Below are 22066 nucleotides of genomic sequence, written 5' to 3'. Positions count from 1 at the left end.
GGAGAAAGAATTGTTTGTAACTTTCTTCCTTTCTTCATTTTCAAACTGGTAAATGCCTGTTTTGAAGGGGCCAAAAGAAAAAAAAATGTAGTAGATCCAAACATGGATCAACTGTGTTGGTGCTCCAAATAAAATAAAGGAGATGGGTATGGGGAGGGAGAACATACAGCTGTGTATACATAAACACATAGTTTCCCCCAACCCCAGAAAGATAATCTCATATGATTCCCCAAATATAATGTCCTTCATTTTAAACCATAGGATGGTGTACTAGCCCAGTTGCCTAAGCAACTGACTTTGTATGGAAATGGAGAGACTCTGGGAAATACCATGAAAGGTTATCCTGTCAGTGAAGTCTAGTACTTCTACAGCACGGGTGTCAAACTCGATCATGTCACGTGACATATACTGACGTATTGCAATGTTTTTTGCCTTTGCGGAGCCGGGGTAGGCGTGGCCTCTGCATGACGCATCTGGCCCACAGGCCACCAGTTTGACACCTCTGTTCTATAGTAAGAATTCTTGTCAGCTGGAAGAAGCAGGATTAAGTCTTTCTCTCCAACCAGACTCCCCTTCTCCATGACTGCTATTTATATAACTCAATAAAAATGTGCATGTAAATTGCAGCAAAGAATTAAGAGGAGACTGTCCGCAATCTGCCTTGATGAGGTGCTTTCTCTAATAGACGATTGCCTTGAGATGACGAGCTGCCTTGTGGAGGCACATCATTTCACCTCAACAAAGAATTAAGATGGGACCACTCTACCCCAATTGGCCATTCCATTCAGAAGGCATTTATTATCAAGTGAACTGAAGTGGTCATTTCTCCCCGACAAAGGAAAATGCAAGGCTATTTTACTTAACAACTTTTTATTGAAAAGACTATTCAGTTGAAATCTCAAGAAAGTTCACCACCCTTTTGAAGACCTGCATGGCCTTAACAATTATCATAAAATGAGCTTCATTTTGGTACATCAATCTACTATAAGATCTGAGCTACTGATCCAGATATTTCCACATTTATCTTAGGGACGACACAAGTTTAAGCTTGAATGGAAATGACTCTTGTCTCCATTAGTGTCATGACTGTTTTTCCTTATCTGCCACAGATGAGCGAGAGCGAGACTTTGATCAGTATGGTGAACAGAATGGTGGAGAGCTCCTCTCCTAGGGCTCAGCTGTACTTGCAAGTAAGACATCACAGCAGCTCTGCCATCAACCATGACATCCCAGCTGCTTTTGCATGGCAGAACCATCCCAGTATCATTGTTCCATGTCTCACCTCCACAACCATCTGTGAGGTGGCCATTCAATTTTTCATCCCACAATAGCATTTGTTTATAGACTCATCATGGCATCTGTGCCCCCTGGGCCTCCAAGAGAGGAGGCTTTCTTGAAATGGTTTAAATCCACATATTTCTTTTGAGATTTATGAAAGCAACTCTGATAATGCACATCTTGTGCCAGCTCCTTTTCTCTAATGAAATTCTCAATACATGTATGTAGAAGATCTGGAATTACAGCCGATAACCACCATTTAAAAAATCCTTGTCAAGCTATTTTTGCTAGAGGAGAAAACCTGCCAGTTGATTAGGTGTTTGTTTTTTTTTAAATGAAAAAATCTTTGTTATTATATTTACATAAATTCTGGTACTTCTGGAAAGTGGTTAAGCACAGTAACATCTATAATTATATTTACAAGAAGGAGTAAGGTTTTCCACAATAATTTACCCTTCTAATGGTAGAGTTGTCTTAGAGTTGCATAGAGATTCTGTTTTTCTATGGTTGGCATTGTTCATTGTGTATTGAGCAACACAGTCAACAACAGAATAATTAGAGCTACATTCCTCCCAATTACTGACAGCCATCTACCATCAATCTCTGAGTTTGGCTTCAATACTTGTTTTGTCACTTTTAGTACTAAAATATATTTTTATGGGTTTGCACCACTACCTAAGGAAAACAGCAGTGGAACATTGCTTAAAATTGCTGGTTAGGAGGAATATATTTGGAGCAGTCTGAGTTCTGTTCAGTCTGTTTGTTATATGAGAAAGTGAATTATTGTATATTTGGTGAGACATTATTATAATCCCAGGGGCATGATGCCTTGTTTCTGCTAACATATGCATTTTTTCAGAGTAAGAACAATATGGTGAATGGAACTGAAGCAAAGCCATAGGGAAAAGGAGATGGGCACATTTGATCTTTCTCATACCCCTGTTAGGGAGGGCCTTTTTGGTACCTTCTTCCAAGATATGAGGTTTTATGAAGAGGCAGATAGTTCTTCTAGAAGTCTAAATTGGTCTTTGGCTAAAGGTTTTGAAAATAGGTCATGAATCCTTGAGGGCTATATGTTGCTGTTCTCTGATCTACGTGCACTGGAGAACCTGAAAATAGATGTTATTATGTTGCATAACCTTCACAAGAATATGGGAAAATACTACCAACTAAGGCAGGCCTTTTAGTCATTTTATTTATGTAGACAAGCAATGGCTTTTTTCAGATTTCAGTGCATGTGAAATCCTTTGGTAATGATATAAAATGGTATTAAAAGTAGTAAAGAAATATGTCTTAAGATGTTGTAATAGTTAAATAGAAGCATGGTGCATTATTTTTGTGGATTGGGCTTGTCTTCCCAGCAGCCCCTTTTCCATTAGGGAGTACATTCTAATCAGTTCTGCCAAGTATGTGGTAAGGCCAAAGGGACGTGATGGCTCAGTGGTTAAAAATACTGAGCTTATCAGTTGGAAAGCTGATAGTCCAGGTTTGAGACCTGAGTGCTGCATGATGGGATGAGCTCCTGTTACTTGCCCATCTCCTGTCCACCCAACAGTTCTAAGGCATGCAAATGGGAGTAGATAAATAGGCACTACTTTGGTGGGAAGGTAACAATGTTCCATGCACCTCGGCATATAGTTATGCTGGCCACATGACCATGAAAAGTGTCTTTGGACAACATTGACTTCCTCGACTAAAAAAGGAGATGAGCACCACCCTCTAGAGTTGGACTTGACTGAACAAGGGAAAATCGTTTATGTAGTAAGGCCATAATGGAACATAACAACAAACCTGGGTTGTTATGTGTGTATGTGAGAGTTTCCTCTAATTCTGCTTATTGGCCATGAGTGTCCACAGAGAGATGTCAGAATCTAAAAGATGGCAGGTGCAGGGTCACAATCAAAGCCCCAGTACTTTGTACATGCATGGAGATGTTTTAAATCTATGTTCTCCTATCTATGATAACTCCTTTGGAGGATTCCCCAGATACCTCTGTAGCTGTCAGCTTGGGGGAGGATGAATTGATTCCTAGCATGTCAGGAACTGAGTTGATTGATGGCTCTGAACAGTCATCCAGAAGGGTTTTGGCTGAGGCTCCAGCTGGGGAAAGTTTGTGATTGCAGATGACCAGTGAAGAAGAGGAGGAACTGCCTTCTGCACCTGATCTGAGAACACGTAGGCTAGAAAAAAGGCAGGAGCAGAGAAGGTCAGCCAGACTACTCCAGAGGAGAAGGCCACACCCATCTGGATGGGCTGCACTGGAAGCTGGCTATCTATCACAACAGACAGATAAAGGCATTGCTGGGAACATGTTTGTTTTCTGGTTGTCATGATTCCTGCCTCACTCTGGATTGACACCATATTTGGAATTGGAAACTCTGGACTTTTCTTGCCTCATGAGCTATCTTGTGTGTGGATTTAAGTTAGTATGATGGAGTTATTTTGTTTGGGCTACTTTCAACTGCTTTGTGGACTTGAACTGGGACAGTTCTGGGTTTTGGTAAAGGGAATTGCTGGGGAATATTAATAAACTCACTAAACCATGGTTATGTGTATGTGAATGAGTGGGGTAACACACTATTATACTTGTTCATACAACTGGGGATAAGTGCAATTAGCAACTTCATTTTTCCAGAGAGGAAAAAAAAATGTAAAATTTAGGTGTGATTATGAAAGCTCACACCAAAAAGGCTGTGTTAAAAAACCATCTCCTTAATTTTTTGCATTATGTTGTATTGGTTTGCTTATAAATTTAGATCTGGCTATAATGTAAAGCATCTTCAAATTGAAAAATATTACCCAGTTTTTTGCAATTTTGAAATCAGCAATTAAATTTGGAATACAATCCATTTGGTAAACATTTCATTACTGTGATTCAGTACGGGATCTGATATTAAACTAACACTAGTCTTTCTCTGTTCATTAAAAGTTCTTGTTAATCTAACTAAATCTAGCTAAAAGTCAAACTATCCTGATCAATCTGTTTCTAACAATCTATTTATCAGCCATTCACATCATGCAATGTATATCCATAACAGAATTTCTATTAGTCCCACAAACCCCAGCAAACAATCTTCTTGGGATTTTTGTGCTACATTCTTGCTTTGTATATTAACTATGAGATGCATTAAAATCTATGTAGAATAACTATTTTGCACCATAGTAGCTATGATAATTTTAATTTTCTCCCCTTAATCATCCTAAATTCTAGAGGGGCAGCGAGAATGGCCCATATCTTTAATTCTCTTTACACAAATAGATGCAGTAATCATGAAGGTAAACTATGGCTTTATTGCACAATGTGTGTAATTGCCTGATAGTTGCACATCTAACACTTGTAGAGGAGTGTTATGTAGAAGAGCTAATTTCTTCAGAAATCTGACCAGTCATTACATTAAAAAAGCAACACTTTGTTATAAACCCTGACTGTCCTTTCTATGTTGAAAGCAAAAGAGCCATTTTCTTAATATCAGATTTGGAAAAGTTGCTTTCCTTGACAAAGTAGAGGAACTGTTTTTTCAAAGGCAGCAAATAATCTTTGGTTAGATGGGAGGGTATAATTATCATACATGGTAATAATATCCCTTGTTTTCCTTCAGTTTATGTGTTGCTTTTGAGAAAGGCTTCAAGGAAAATCTAATAGTTGTACAATCTGATAATGTATGTGTGCATACCATATGTACATGTAGAAGGTGAAATGATCCACTAAGTAGAGGCAGGCTTGGATTTCCTTAGGGGCTTATTATGACAACATCAAGATAGAGAGAGTAGCAATGACCTGTTTTTATTTTTTCAGGTGTCTCATTTTCCTGACTCATATAGAGAGACGCTGCACACCTACAAGATAAATGAGCAACACACAGATGTAAGAACACCTCTTCCTCACTGTCATCTGCCTACTCAATCCATCTCCCATCCTGTTACCACTGTCTACCCTGCATTCCCTGAGGTTTGTGGGGATTCTTTCTTTCCATTTCACATCTTTAGATAGTCCATCTTTTCTGCTAATAAGACTGCAAAGCTATAAAGGCTCTTGATTATCCTCCATCAAAAATCTTGTGCAATCTCTTTTCTGTTTGTCTCTCTCCTTTCTACTCAATGTCTTCATGCTGATTTAATTGTTTGTACATTCTCTTGCATGGATTTGGAATTCAGGAGTTGAGACCAGGCCTCTGGTGGGATCTAATTGATCGCTATCAAAGCAGCTGAAAGTTTATATTTCTCATTCTTGATATCTGCTACAGACTTCATGTTTTATTTCTTTCTTTTTCACATGGCAGAAGCTTCTAGGAAAACTCTGTGAACAAAACAAGGTGATAAGAGAACAGGAAAGACTGGTACAGCAGCTCCGAGCAGAAAAGGTAATGGACATGAATCACAAAAATAGGGTAGTAGTATAGACAAGCTGCTTTCAACTCCTATGAATGAATCTCATTTCCCAGAAGTTTTCATAGCATGACTAAAAATATTTCATCTTCTAGGCAGTGGTTATATTTAATAGAAGTATTTCCAGTTCCCTGAAGCTAGGAGACTGAAATATTAAAATGTAATTTGATGAAGTATTATAAATATTCTAAATCTCCCAAGACATGAAAATTCTCTGAGTTGATTACAAAACTATAAACCAAACAACAATAATAAAATAAAATAGCAAATGTTAAAGACAAATATTATTTAAATAAGTAGATATAAACCATGATATTTATACAGTGCAGGTGGTAAAAACAAATTCAGCCATCAAATACAGTATAAGCACCAGATGCAATACCCAGGAAAGATATTCTGTAATTAGAAGCCCATAACTGAGTTGCCCTATCCCATCTCTCAAAACTACTTGCCTGGCTTCAATTTGGCAGGGATACCTTAAAGTAACCAGAATGCTCAGAGTAATACCTATGGGAAGAGAGGTGTGCCTATAAGTATCTGGCCCCAAGCCATTCAAATCTTTAAAGAGTAATATCAGCTATTTGACTTGCTGATGAAGCACTGATTTCTTGTGTCTGAATTGAACAGTCCCAGTTAATTTCCTGGCAGCTCTGTATTAGAATAACTAAAGTTTCCATCTTCAAAGGAACCATGCAAAACACATTATAATAATTTAATCAAAAGTTTACCAGAGCATGTAACATTGAGCATTGGCTATCTATTTCAAAGGAGGGTGGTTTTATGAGGTGATAAAACTACCACTGAGTTTTGAGAACACTCCAAACTGCTTTCCTGAACTCTCACAAGGGGTGTAACCCATACTGGAACAAAAAATCGCAAGCACCCCAAATAATATTTCTGATCTCAATCTGGACTGAGCTTCTTTTCTTGATTTTCATCCAGGCAATTATTCAGTGTTTCAAAACATTTCGTATGTCAACTGTGTTAAATGAAAAATGTCATCTGTGTAATGATAATAGTTCAGCTAATATACCAAATAATTTTCCACAGCAGTTTTGTGTAAATTGAAATAATATGAAATATGAAGTAATTGCAATATGACAAAACAGTAATTCTCTGGAATAGGCTGAACCTGTCTTAGTCAGATGGCTAATTCTGATGGATACCATGGTTGATAGTGCTAAAAACTGTGAAGTCCAAGGAAAGCAACAGGATTGGTGTTCCTTCTGTTTTTTCTCAACCAAAGTCACTCCCAAGGTGACCAAGACAGTCTTTGTCACAAAATCCAGGTGAATGCAGAACATCAGTGTTTTTCCCTGGAGTTGTTTGATAAGCAATGATTCAAACACCTTTCCAAAGAAATGGAGTCTGGCAACTGTCTGTACACTTCTGAGTTAAGTTTCTTTAGCAGGGGCTGATAACTGCCTCTTTCAAAGATAACTGTTAAAACACATCCAAGGTCTTTGGGTCTTTAGGCACAAGTACTTAGATTCATTACAACTAAATGAGACACTACTCTGAACATCTCAATTAATATAACTGAGAAGTGACCAATTTCAACTTACAAATTTTTCACAGCAAATTCTTTTAGGATCAGCGTATATAATAAAATGCCCAGAAGTACAAATACATTAGCATTTTGCTAGTCCCACCATATTGGATCAGGTTGTACAGAGGTAACTGCCTCAGTTAGATGCCGAAAAATATCAGAACTATTTTTCTAAATTGCCTGATTTCTGCCCTCCAGCTAATCTGCTGCCTTATTGCCAGGGTTGAAGCAGCTTCAGTTATCAGTTCATGTGACTTTGGGACATGGAATTGGAAGAGGCCTTGGGGATTACATTGGCTTGGCTCTAATATAAATTTTATTGCAGAAATATTGTTTATAGACCCTTAAATTCTCAGGGCTTTATAAACTACTGTTTTCTCCTTCAGAGCCTGATTAAAGCCATGTTTCTGCTTAAGAAAAAGTCCTTATCCAAGAAATTTATAAAGGTCAACTCTATTTTTCTCATAAATTTACTAGCTTTCCATCCTAAAACATGAGAAAAGTTCAATTAAATTTAATGATTTTCAAAATAATAGAAATAGGAATAAATCCATGGACATACATTTTAGAAACAATGAAAGGGAGACTGCAAAGCTTAGAAGCAGTACGAATATACATGCAGGCAGTCCTTGACTTATGACCACATCTGAACCAAAATTTCTATTGATAATCAAGACAATTATTGAGTATTGCCCCATTGTACAATCTTTCTTGCCATAGTTGTTAAATGAATCACTGCTGTTAAGTTAGTAACACAGTTGCTAAGTGAATCTGGCTTCCCCATGGACTTTGCTCATCAGAAAATTGCAAAAGGTGATCATATGAGCCTGGAACATTGCCACTGTCATAAATACATGCCAGTTGCCAAGTATCCGAATTTTGATCGTGTGACCATGGATACGCTGCAATGGTCGTAAGTGTGAAAAATGGTCATAAGTCACTTTTTTCAATGCTTTGTAACTTCAAACAGTCACTAAATATGTAGAAGTAAGTTGAGGACTATTTGTACTCTAGTCCAGAAAGAGACTCTTAACTAGAAAACACAACCAATTTCAAATCTTTAAGTCCTGAATTTGCTTCTGGATTACCTGCCCTTATTAACAAACCTGTATTTTCTTATGCTCATTTCATCACCAGGAGAGTCTAGAGAGTGCACTGATGGGGACACACCAGGAACTAGAGATGTTTGGGAGTCAGCCAGCCTACCCTGAAAAACTGCTGCACAAGAAGGAATCTCTTCAGAATCAATTGATCAATATTCGGGTGGAACTATCCCAAGCCAGCACGGTAATCTAAGAAGTTTCCTTAGTCACCAAGAAATCCCAAACACCTAGAAACCTTCAGGGACTTAGTACTATCTAAGGTAGCATTTCGCAACCTTAACCATTTAAGATGTGTGGGCCTCAACTCTGGAATTTCCCATTACACATGTTAAAATGCCAAGGTTGAAAAACACTGATCTAAGGGAAAGGGTTATGCGTCTGTTAATCATTAGCTTTGATTATCCCATCATTCAATATCATTCACAGCTATACCAAATGGAAGTGCACAAATGGAATAGTTGAGCTTCTGGTCATATTTAGCTGGCATGGAGATTACTAGAGGCTTTGGCTTCTCAGCTTTGCAGTCTTCACTGCTTCTCCAGCAGCATTAGCTGTTGTGAAAACCAGGTGCTTCCAGCTGAGCTTGAATGGGCAGTCTGTTCTCCTTGCTTTGCCAATGCTAGTGTTGCCAGGAAATGCTAGAATCAAAAAGAATAATGTTTTGATGGTTTAGCATTGTGCAATACATTTCTTCAATCTTTTATTCTTTTATTGCCTTTTTCTTTTATATAAAAAGGGGAGAGGGAAGAAAGGAGGCCATAAAGCCCTCTTCAACACAAGAGTAAGTTGCAAAAATCACATTTAGAGGTCAGAACATCCAAAGTGTATGTCATCAATTTGGTCTCTCCAAAACTATACTCAGAGAATAGGGTCTATGTTTTCAGTATGCCAAAAAACAAACAAACCCTAACCTAAAGAAACAAGCAAAATGCTAGCCTTGCTTCCCTACCCCTGAAGACTTATAATGAGTCTTTAAAAAAGCAAATGTTTTTCGGAATGGAAATCTTTGTCTCTTCTGTGAAGTTTTGAAGGCTGTGATCCAAACAGATGGTTGAACAGTTAGTGTTCTTATGCCAATTAGTTTTTCTGCACTACAGGGATCTAGCCAGACATTCGTATCTTGATGAGACTGTTTGCAAATCCCCACAGGCACTGGCCAACAGCACTATGGAATATGAGAATCTGGAAGCTGAGGTATCAGCCTTGCATGATGATTTATGGGAACAGCTGAACTTGGACATCCAGGTGAGAGAATGAATCCATCTGCATCAGATGGATTGCAGGCAAATCCACCAATCAAGGATACAATGCTCAGCATGCTGAGTTGCTAGAATACGTTGGAAATAAGTGCAAATCCTACCCAAATTTAAGGAAATCATTCACCCAGTTTTTCGGTCTACTAAGTTAAGAAAATTTTCAGTTGATTAACTGTGCCTAACAAAAGTTATAATATTATATACTTGGAGAGCCCAAGCTGAGAAAAGTTGTCTAAGCGGCTCAGAATTTGTACTTATGTACAAATAAACACAAACTTATGTTTATAAAAACATTGTGTCATGTCTGCCAGATAGATGTTTAATCCAAGCTTGCTTTCCTGGTATTTGACATTCTGATGACCTCAATGGAGGACAGGAGCTGTTCTGTCTCATGGTGGAAAAAATTGCTTGTGGACATAGAAAGGGCAGGCAACATTTTGAGTTCTAATTGGATGGATGATCTGCTTATCCCATCTCTGTGTTTAAATTATAATAAATCAACTCTAATAAGATATTAGGCAATGAATCAGTATTATACAGACCCACACTGCCAGAATTGCAATTGCTTCAAAGAATGTGGCCACAGTTGTAAAAACCGGAATGCAGTGTATTGTCTGCATTATATTTACTGTACTCTACACATTTGTGCCAATAGGAAGCTAACTTTTGAAGCACTCTCCAATTTAGAGATAAGATTTATCTACAATCTGGAGGCTTGATAAAATCATGTTCACACACCCACGGTTTCCTGCATGAACAATTTCATGTGAGACACTATACCTTTCTTTACTTGGGGATTACATAGCCTGTTCAGAGACTTCAAAACTAGAGACTGACTTGCCAAGAGCTGATGAAGCCAAGTTTCCTCAGGAGAAAATGGGCTTAATCTACAGGAAAGATCACACAGAGATTGGGCAAGGATGCACAACTGAAATAATTTAAATGATTACTTTTGTTTATTTTTAATTAGCAGACATAGATCACCAAGATAATTGTGGAAAAGTATTTTTGTGGTAACTTTTGTAACATAATTGTTTCATCCTTTTATAAAGGAAGCAAACAACTTTTCCCCAGCCCTTTTTTCTTCTCTGTACTCTTTTCTTTCACTGCTGGTCTATACCTCAGTCTCTCATCCATTCTTCTCAACACGTAGCTGTCCTTCCTTTGATTTCTATTTTTTTTTCTTTCCATTCTGTCTCTTACCTTTGCAATCACTCCTCCTCGTTATTTTATGAAGACTCACCTATCAAAGGCATGAATATAACAAATTACCAGTATATTGTATTAAAAGGCATCTTTGAAGGGGACATTTTTTTTTGTAGAAAAGTTAAATAAAGAGATTGCTTATTCCTTTATTACCTATACTTTTTCTTGCTGAATTTCCCTTTCTTACAAGATACCTTTTCTATTGCAGAATTCTAATAGCAGATGCAGATAAGCCTAGGGGAAACACAATTTATAGACTTCCCTAACTGAAGATCCTCTGGATATGTGAACTTTAATTCTCAGAAATCCCCAGTTCTGAAACCTTTAAAAAAGAGAAACAAAACCAAAAGCAGATACTTTTGATGATGCAATTGCAATTCAACTGTAAGATCAAACACATCTATTCCACAGTGCAGAGAATTCTGAAATCACTGCAGACGATAGGGACATTGGTGCACAGACCCAGAGTCAGTCAATATAAGTAGTTGTTCCTTCCCTCCTTCCTTCCTTCCTTCCTTCCTTCCTTCCTTCCTTCCTTCCTTCCTTCCTTCCTTCCTTCCTTCCTTCCAACATTTTATAGAAAAATGGCATGATAAAGTTGCATATGTTTGTTTTTATGACTTTCCTTTTAAAATATATTACTTTTTATTAGGTGTGATCCAAAAGTTTTCACTTTAAAAGAGTTTTGTTCAAGTTCGAAAGGATCCTTCCAATTGTATTGTCTGCTTTGAACCTGCAGCAGCTCTCTTGAGTTTAAAACAACTGAGTTTGAAATCAGCTTGAAATCAGGCTGATTGGAGCCAAGGACATATCCAGAGTGATCAGAATAGCATCAGGATAGCTGTTTCAGATTCAAAATAGATCATTTCAATTCACAACATTTTGAATTTGAAACATTTTGCTATCACCATTTTCTTCATGGATTGTTGCTTATTCTTAAGTAAGTGTGTTCAATATCAAAAGAGCAGAACCAAAAGCTTGGTATTCTGTTATCATGATGAGGCTATGCTTTAAATAGATTTTAAAGGAAACATTTCATACAGGAAGTATTTTTCTTTCTTTAGTTATATTTCTGTTTTTGTTGTTGTTGTTTCTTGCTCTACTTTATCTACTTTCCATTATAGTAGTTAACAGGTATTAAGTGATAGCCTGATGAGAGAGACAAGAAAACAAATATACATATCACAACTAATATTATACTCACGGTTGCCTAAAAATTATCCTTCCCTCTGCCCACAATTAAGTATAGGAAATTAATTACTAACATTAGTATTTAGTTTAATTAAATGTGGATTTGTTTCTCTCCTCTGTCTTTCAGAATGAAATGCTCAACAGGCAAATCCAGAAAGAGATTTGGCGAATCCAGGATGTGATGGAGGGACTCAAAAAGAACAACCCCTCCCGGGGCACAGACACCGCAAAACACCGAGGTGAGGGCCACTTCTTCAATTGATTTTTACTTCTTAATGAGCCATTAGTAGCACTGTGGTTAGAATGCAGGATTGCAGGCTAATTCTGCTGACTACCAGCAGTTCGATTCTGCCTGGCTCAAGGTTGGCTCAGCCTTCCTTCCTTCCAAGATTGGTAAAATGAGGACCCAGATTGTTGAGGGCAATAGACTGACTCTGCAAACCGCTTAGGGAAGGCTGTAAAACACTATGAAGCATTATATAAGTCTAAGTGCTATTGCTATTGGTAACCTGATACAATGTTCAATTAATATCTGAGTGTTAAATATCTGAGTGTTAATTATCTGCCACTGCTATTGTGAAACGAACATCCATTTTCTGCTACCTAAAATGCTCACTAGTGTCAGTTGGTTGCTGTTCCAATCAGTGTAGAATTACCATTTGTTTCACTTTCCTGCTGCATCCTTGAACCTTTGCTAAAAATGTCATAAAATCAGGTGGGTCATGTGATGACCGACTTAATACCCACAATAACACAAGTGTAATTTTAACAGAAAAACAGAATGAGTTGGAACACCCACAGCTTCTGTTCCACTGATTAGTTGTTATGTCAGAAAATTTCTTCTTTGAGCTGAATTACTATCCCAAGTCAAGGACTACCTTATATTTCATTTCAACAAGCATTCTTCAATCTTTAATATTGAAATATTTTGGACTCCAGTATTCAATTTCTATAATGCCCAGTCAGAACAGTCTATGGCTCATTAATATAATAAATCACCCCGTAACAATGACCCAGATAGATCAGGACGATGCACAGGATTACTTTAGTAATAACAATGGACGAGTGGGGGATTTTGGAGAAAGTAAAGACACCTACAGAGATGACAGTTATGCAAATGTGGATGGGGGGGAAAGAGAAGGGGGGGACATAAACCATCTAAAAGCTCTGAGCGAGAAAAAGAAAAAGATGAGGGGAACATCCAAGGGGACAGGGAGGGCACTCCATCTAACCCAAAATCCAACGAAGGGAAGATTAATGACATCATACAGATGGATAAGTGGTGAAAAAGAAAAAGAGCACCGGAGTACAATTTACTCAATCAGGTCCGCTGACGAGATCGAAGAGCCGGACACAGACCCTGGCTGACCTATAAAGGGACTTCCTCACTTCCTAGCATTTTAAGCCCTGATAATGCTGGCAGGTGCCAGCGAAAGCTTGGCGTTTTTAATTAAACTTTTTATAGTTTTAACTTCCCTGGTGTTCACTTTTATTTTAATATGGATATACCCAGGGTTCATATTTTTAACGTTATCAGCCACACATACATACATGCATATATACATACATACATACATACATGCATATAACTGCTCTGATACTCATTCATACATACATACATACATACATACATACATACATACATACATACATACATATATATAACTGCTCTGACACTCCTCTTAATGACATTGGTTTAATCCCTTTATTTTTGTGCCATTTCTGTTCAACTAGTTCACCTAAAACCACTTGATAGTCTTATCCTTCATAAATTGGTTAACAATTTTAAACCAGCTTCTTTGCATACAGCAACTATCATCTCATCTTGCGGCAATAAATTCCATCAATTAAAGATGTGTTGAGGGAAGGAATTATTTTTTATTGTCAGTCCTGAACTGGGTGCACTTCAAATAACGTTTGAAACTTATTTCTCACTATTTCCATGCTAGGCATCATTTTGTAAACTTTGTCCTCCTCTACCCCAAGCTGCCTCTTTTTAAAACTAAGAAGCTCTGAACACATTAATTATATTTTAAAGAGAAGGTCTCTAATCCATTTGAATATCCTTTTCTGTACTTTTTCCAATGTGTCTTATCTACTTAAAATGAAGTCAGCATCAAAGCATTTTAGACTGAGTTGTATATGCCCTTCTGCTTTATGATCAAGCTTTAGATCTCTCCTTCCCTGCCCCCCATCCCTGCCCCTGTGACTTCCATCTCCCAGAAATAATGACAGCCTACTAAATGGTGATGTCGATATTATTCCAAACCTGAGTATCTGCTTTTACCTTAATACTCAGCATGAAATGTTTTTTTCAGCTGTAGCTGAAAAGTTCCAGTTTCTAGCCTGATGCTGTTTAAGTGCAGGGAAGCAGTTCCCTATCTGTGGTGCTCAAAGTTTTCTGGAGTGGAGAAGCATAGAAGTCTCATAAATAAATGACAAATAAGTTAACTAGCTAACTAATAAATGTGGCCTTTTTTTTTGATCAACCAATCCATAACAAATAGAATAACTACAGTGGTGATAACAGGATTAAACTAATGGATACAAGCCCAAGAGTCTATGTATTCAAAGCTACATGTGCTTTCAAAAATCTTGTTCTGACTTTCTTTATCTCTAGAGCTAGAGAGACCTAACAAGAAAGATATTATATATGGGAGTAAGGAGTACTTAAAAGACACAAGTAGAGGTACTGGAGCTGAGAAACTATCCATTCTGCCCACAATCCTCTCTACATCAAGTACTCTTTTCTTATCCATGAGCCTGACATCAACATAGAGTTTACTACCCTCATTGCTAATCCACAGTGTCTCTGTTCTGACTTGTAGAAAGAGGACAGCTGTAATTGGCAATGGTTTTTACATATGACCAGACTGTAGGGCCTAACCTTCTATGAAAACTAGTCCTCTTTTCACTGGGCATTTTGTCACATGTAGGGTCACTTGCCCAGGTGGTAAGAGACAGCAGGCGAAGGGATCTGAATAACCTGAATAGCTGAGAGATTGGAGGTTGTGTGACCTTTCTTTCTCTCTGCTGCTGCTGCTTCTTGGTACAATCCATTATTCCTGTCAGACTGTCCTTGAACACCAGATTAACACTCACCCATTAAAAAGCCCATCTGTGTCCAAAAGCAGTACAAACATTAGCTGATAGGTTTCTAGGGGGATTGTATGAGCTATTCTTTCTCTGCCACTTCACCCTATCTGTCAGTTGTTCAAGCTGCTTTTGAGTTTGGATTTACTACTCTCCCAGTAGAGAGCTAAACCCAGAGGGGAATTGTTCCATGAAGCAGTCACACTGCAGCCCCCTTCATCTATCCTCGTCAGCTGTTATTCAGGTTGATTTATTGGCTGAGAGACCTGGCATGTACAAGGAAGAGCTTTGTTTGAAATAATTGGAAGAACTGGACTCTCTCATTGTTCAAACAGAATGGCCCTGGAGGAAAATGCCCAGGACCAGGATAAAGCGGTATAGCTGTATCAGTCTAAGGTTGTCAATATGTGCCAGACTAGTTGTCCCCCATCGCTTATGCCATCTGATGGTATCATTGATAATATAACAGAATAACAGTGTTGGAAGGGATCTTGGATGTCTTCTAGTCATATGGATTGGTGAAGTGCTTCAGAATGTGTCTTTGGTAAAACTGATGCAGTTTGTTGACTGCCTAATAGGGAAAACAACCTTTAACACTGAAACATCCCATCAGGATGACTTAAAACTTTTTGGAATATGGGTCAAGGTTGGGATGTAAGGGGCAATGTAAGGGGGCAATAAAAGAAAACAGTGGTTACTAGAGCATATTTTAACCAGATTTAGGTACTTTAGACCAGTGTTTCCCAATCACAACTATTTTATGATGTGTGGACATCAGCTCCCAAAACTCCCCAGTCAGAATTCTGGGAGTTGAAGTTCACACATCTTAAAGTATTTGAGCTTAAGAAACACACTTTAGGCAGTAGAAAATAATGTTATATGCTTTCTTATTTCCTATATGTACAGTATATTGAGCCTCATCCCTTTTTCTAAAAGCCCTCTTTCTCCTTTTAGTAAAAAAGATTCTCTGTTCTGTTTAATACACTCCAGTTATCTCCAACTCATCATCATATGTCCCTTTCCTGCAGTTCATTAATGCTTTACTATCTGTTCCCCTTTCTTGCAGTGGCCCTTGGCCCATCAGGAACTTACAGCTCCAACAGTCCAGCCAGTCCTTTGAGCTCAGCTAGCCTCACAAGCCCCTTGAGCCCTTTCTCTCTTGTGTCTGGATCCCAGAGCTCCCCTACCAAGCAAGGCAGCAATGAGGTGAGCAAATCTCTCATCAATTAGAATGGCTAAAGGCAAGGGTCCCCAACCGCTGGTCCGTGGACCAGTACCAGGCCACAGCATGCCAGCAACTGGTCTGCACAAACAAATGGGATACAGGCAGCGCACAAAACCATGCACACTCCGGTCCGTGGAAAAATCTTTCTCCACAGAACCGGTTCCTGGTGCCCAAAAGGTTGGGGACCTCTGGCTAAAGGTGCTGGAAAATTGAAGCAGCCAGAAGATGGTCCCTGATGTTTTTGTTTTAAAGGTTATTATTCCACCAGTAGGTGGAGATGTACACCAGATGTACACCTTCTTCTGACATGGAACGGATGGACAAATTCCTCCAATGACCATAGTATAAATCTAAACATTACATTATTGGCTTACAATGCTTGAATAATTTCAGAGAACCAGCCAGTTAAAGGTTGGGAAATTGGCCCCAAATCCTTGAAAACCTGTAGTTTGTTACTGAAAATCTAAAGAACAAATTCCTGGTAGCTGGCACTTGGTGCACCAGTTTACCTATAAAAGTTCTGTATGTAATTGAGTTTAATTGTTATTTATTCATTTGCTTTAAATTTGGTTTTTTACATTTTCCAGCAACTGAAAGTAAATAGACCAGAGATTGATCATTATAGAAAATAGTCTCTTTCTTTGTTCTATTCAATTTTATTTTATAAAAAGTAGCCTTTTAGCAATTAAAATAATGAGCTGATGTTTTCCCATAAAGCAAGGCTCCCTGTCTCTTATTTCTTTATGCTTGTGCAGTTGGCAAAAAACTAATGATGCATCTGAGTAACACCTGGGATAAAAAAAAAATCTGAAATGCACCTCTGTTCAGAGCACAGTCTACAGACTCATCCTTACACCTGCTGGATGAAGCATATTGGTGCTTTCCCAACCATTTTTGAGGGCCACGTCTTCATGACCTTGCCTCCATCTCACCATCAGTCTTGAACTGTTTTTAACTGTTTGGAAGTAATGTTTTTTTTCCTTTTCCCCCTGAAAATCTTGAGTACCTCAAGGACAAGCCATGATACAATCAGGGACAGCAGTCTTTGCAGCTCCAATTGGCTGGGTGAATCTGCTATGGAAACAGCCTTTACCTCTCTAATTGTAGCCATGGCACCTCTTGACCCATTTTGTCGTTGGCTATGACAGAGAATAGGACCAAGCTTTGACTGGCTTTTTTTTCATTACAAAATTAACTATTTGGTGTGTATGTGTTTGTGTGGAGGAGAAATAATAAATTAGGCAGACTGTGTGAGATACACAAATACACATATATGGGCATACGCTCTGTGAAAGGGGATAGGAAGAGAGAAGAGACACTTTCTTGGGCCAAACATAATTCAGGATGTTATTGGTTTCAGGAGGGGGAAAGCAGAGAAAGACTCAAGAGACATAATAGAACTGAGAACTGTTTGGGCTGCTTCTATTTTGCATTTTAAATAAGCTATTCTGAACATTCAGGCAGACTTTTGTGGAGGTGTGTTATTTGACATAGATATCCATCTTCTGTTTCTCTGATAGGATTGTCAATCTCTCAGGAGAATTATAATTCTATGGAACAAGCTCATAGAAGGTGTCATCTAGAGGTTCTTTGGGAAACTGATATTTCTATCAGAAGAAGCACCCAATAAATGCTAAGAATTCAAGCCAAATAAATTCCACTGTTCTGTTTTAGAAAGACCACCTAAATATCTTGGCAATGAGTGCTTCAGAACTCAAAATCTGGAATGATTTAGTTGCATGATATTAGCAGCACAGTAATGTATGCTACTAATTTTGTATATTCCTTAGACAGTAACAAGTTCATGCTTGCCCATTATAAGCAAACACTTAAGTCATTGGATTGAGCCAAAAGATGAGGAGAGTCAGATAGCCTACTTCTTCATCAATAAAAAAATTATGCAGAAATTGATAGATCAATGTGCTCAACCTCAAAAGCTTTTAAAATGTGTGGATTTTAACTCCCAGAATTTTCCCAGATAGCATGCTGGCTGGAGGAATTCTAGGAATTGAAGCCCACACATCTTAAAGCTGCTGAGGTTGAGTACCACTGTGATAGGACCCTGTTTTTTTCCTTTTTATTAGACTAATAATACATCAGAACAAGCCAAATGTTTTTAGTTAAATTTCAAGGTTCAGTGGAAACAACTCATTAAGCTATTCCTCTCATCAAAATCAAACTCCTACCCTGAAACAATCATCAACCCTAGTTCCACTCATGTGCTACCCCTTATATTTGTGTGGAGCATCACTTTCTATGTTGCCGTGACCTCGGTGTTTATGAATCAACGGGAGGTCTTTTAAGTCTTCATCAGCCATGTCTTGAGACACTAGCTTGCATTGTCTGATGAAGCAGCAGATTGTGCTGACATTCTAAAATATTTGTATTTTGAAAAATGTGTCTTAGACGGGATGCATATTTTGAAATGGCAGATATTTGTTGAAGCAAGTGAAAGTAAAGTCATCGTATCATGTACATTATTTATCAAGTGATGCCTGACTAGCAGTAGTATTCTCTGGATTGGTACTGGGTTGGTCACCAAGGAAAAAGGCTGTTCATTTTGACTCCTGAGTTTTTGGTGCTCAGATGCAGGTGCCTATCCTGGTTTAACATCTGTCCTTATATGTATCTGTGTCTCACTAATTCTCTTTTCCTTCTCATTCTCACAGTTTCTTTGCTCTTACTCCTAATGCTTCTTGATTTCCTCTCCACTCCAGGAGCCTGGTCCACCTCGACCTCCCCTCCCCAAATCATATGTGCCCTTGGAGTCTCCTCCGACTATCCCTCCACTTCCTTCTGAAAGCCGTCTCTGGCCATATCCTAACTCCCCTTCCTGGCAGGAAAGCAGCGAGGCGAAGAGGGGACAGGTATCAAAATGGAGTCTGAGATCTAGCGGCAGAGTCTATCCTTTGCTACTTTCACCAGGCAATGCGGCCAGAGAGAGGGTGGGCGAGGGAACCCTATGTCTAACAGTAATCTTTCTTGCTCATGTATGTTGTGTCTTTAAGCTTATAATGGATAAAGGTAGTTCCACATGAAGCACTTTTTCTATAAGTAGATTAAGTCCGGATATGAAAATTATTTAGCAAAGAGTTGGCCTTTTTGAGAATGCAAACCATTGTTTTATTATGTAATCATGGATGAAGATAGGTAGGTTTTCAAAACAGACATGGTAAGCTAGAAACACAAAGTGGGGAGGAGGGAGAAATTAAACCACATTATCAGAGAATTTGCTGTATTGGGACACCTCTATCCCACATCTGCAGCAGAGAAAGGAGGTTGCATGTTTTTGAAAAAATTCAAAGATCTGGAAGCAGCAAGCACTATAAAAGCAGTTTGGTCTAGTGGTTAAGGTCTTTCCTAGTCATGAAAGCCAGCTGGGTGATCTTAGGCCAGTCACTCTCTTTCAGCCCAGCTCATCTCACAGGGTTTTTGTGGTGGGAAAAATAGGAGAAAGCTGAGTGTGATATGTCTGCCACTTTGAGTTATTTCTAAAAATAATAAAAGCAGGAGATAGACAGACAGACAGACAATCTTCCTCCACCAACCAATATCACACAAAAATCTAAGTTATTGCAGCAAAAAATGAGCTGAGGCATGGCTATACGAAGTCTAAAACCCTTTGTTTCCTCAATTAAGCCCCTGTGAAAGTTATAGAAATGGTACTGAAATGAAGCAGAAGAAAATGAAGTATCCAAGACAGTGAATCTTTTCCTCACAGTATTCCTCTTCTCCAAGTAGTTGCTATTTTTGTTTTCTAATTAAGGGCAATATAATTTCATCAAATATCCTCTTCTGGTGTGCTTTCTAGTTTCCATTTATAGAAGTAGAGAACAGGTGGCAGTTTATCTCATGAGCTTTATTCTCCAATGTATATCCAGCTGGACATTTCTAATTCCTAGGGGAATCTACTAGGAATAGAAATCCTTGCCTTTCCTGGATATTTTACCTTGAACAAAAAACATGCTAATGAAGTAAGCATTTGCCCCATCTTTTCTTCACCTGACTGGTTTTTCATCATTTGAACTGTTTTGGAACAGAGAAGAAAAAAAATCTACAGAGATGCTTCGGATTCTTTTTTCAATACACTCAATATATTCTTGTTGCCTATTTTTTTCTTCTCTGTTCTAACTCTATATTAACCATCTATAATCAGAACTATGAGCTGGGTGACCATTTAAATTCCTTAAACAAAAACAAGAAAATCTTCAGGACAGTAACAGCTGTCGATAGCAGTTGTCTTCTGCAAGACCAGACACTTTCTAAGGAAATACGTTTTCCCCACAGTCAAAGTCCAGCTTTGAGCAGACCAAGAAGGACCATCACCGGGCATCAGCCTCACATTCAACAATGGAGGCTGGTCTCTTGCAGCCAAGACAGGACCAAGATTCTGACAAGCAGGTGGCACTCAACAAAGGTACCTATACATTGCATTTTATTAAGAGAATCCATTTGTTTGCTGATATTATCTTCTTTGCCAGCTCCAAAAGTCATGCTGGCTTCTAATGGTGGGAATTGTAGTCTGGTGTTTAAAAAAAGAGTATAGATTGGGAATAACTGGTATAAAGTTTGTATCTCTCAAATTCAGGAAAGATAGATTTTAAGAAACATATATATATAGTAGTGATGGCGAACCTTTTAGAGATTGAGTGCCCAAACTGCAACCCAAAACCCACTTACGTATCATCAGGTGCCGGGTGGGTGTGGCCCATTGGGTGGGCGTGGCTGCGGTAGTAACGGCAGACTGGATGGGACTAAAAAGTTCAATCAATCAATTTCAACTTTGCGAGATCTTACTTTTTCCTGTGAGAAGTTGAAATTGATTGATTGAAACTTTTTTTTTTTTTTGCAAATGGTGGAGGTTAAAGTGAAAAGGTTTTATAAAACCCAGCTGAAGGCTTAGGACTGGGGCGATGTTGCGCGTGCCCACACAGAGGGCTCTGCGTGCCATCTGTGGCATGCATGCCATAGGTTCGCCACCATGGATATATAGGAATACATTACAATAAGCAAAGCCTTTTATCCCCAAATTCCTTTGTTCAGAGCAATATAATATGTCGCTATACAATATAATATGTCACTATACAAAATCAGTATACAGTATCACATAGAGACAGATTGAGTTCATACAAATGTCAATCCTAGCATGCTGTATGAGCCTAGACATTCCTAACCCATGATTTATATCTTAACTATCAATCCATCCATTTTGGCTTGTTAAGCAATAGATGCTAAAACAAATCCAGATTCCAATAGGTGAACCCATCAATAGACATTCACAGTGGGGAAAAAATTGCTGCTCAATGGTGATTGTCTTAACAAGCTTATAGGCCGGCTCAGTGAGTTTGGTCTCATTCAGCAAGGTTTTTCTGAAATGATTTTAGCAAGAAAGTAGTTCTTGCTCCTTTCTTGTCCTAAATAACTGTTTACATTATCTGCCCTAAGTAAGTATTTGGATTACCTGTCACAAGGATAGATGGGTGGATGGGTGGGTGAGTGGATGGATGGGTAGACAGGTGGGTGGGTGGGTGGGTGGACAGACAGATGGACAGACAGATGGATCCATCCATCCATCCATCTCTATCATCTGTCCCATTTATTTGGTGGTGGCCACCCATCTATTATACGTTTGTGTGGCTAATAATGAATTAAGACCAACACACACACACACACACACACAAACAAACAAACAAACAAATAAAACAATCAATGGAGCAGAAATTATAATAACATTCAGTAATATTCCAGAGTCCAAATTAATTTTCCCATTTTACAATAG

General features: G+C 38.4%; 1 protein-coding gene across 12 annotated transcripts in view; it reads left to right on the top strand.

The window, feature by feature from the left end:
- PLEKHA6 (pleckstrin homology domain containing A6) overlaps positions 1–22066 on the top strand; it is a 182034-nt gene that overhangs the window by 145857 nt on the left and 14111 nt on the right. For 5 of the 12 annotated variants that reach the window (XM_039340845.1, XM_039340836.1, XM_039340768.1 and 2 more), the window contains 9 exons: positions 1110–1190; positions 5075–5227; positions 5559–5639; positions 8351–8500; positions 9466–9561; positions 12097–12208; positions 16129–16268; positions 19005–19154; positions 20575–20704. In XM_039340845.1, the coding sequence (XP_039196779.1) occupies positions 1110–1190; positions 5075–5227; positions 5559–5639; positions 8351–8500; positions 9466–9561; positions 12097–12208; positions 16129–16268; positions 19005–19154; positions 20575–20704 (1093 nt within the window). Of the gene's footprint in view, positions 1–1109; positions 1191–5074; positions 5228–5558; positions 5640–8350; positions 8501–9465; positions 9562–12096; positions 12209–16128; positions 16269–19004; positions 20705–22066 lie in introns of those variants that run through there. The other 7 variants (XM_039340872.1, XM_039340854.1, XM_039340804.1 and 4 more) reach the window with 6 other exon arrangements.

The sequence above is a fragment of the Crotalus tigris genome, unplaced genomic scaffold (genome assembly GCF_016545835.1).
Source record: "Crotalus tigris isolate CLP2741 ecotype Arizona unplaced genomic scaffold, ASM1654583v1 scf7180000017550.10884619, whole genome shotgun sequence".
In the NCBI taxonomy this organism is placed as follows: Eukaryota; Metazoa; Chordata; class Lepidosauria; order Squamata; family Viperidae; genus Crotalus; species Crotalus tigris.
This window is presented reverse-complemented; position numbering and strand designations above follow the sequence as displayed.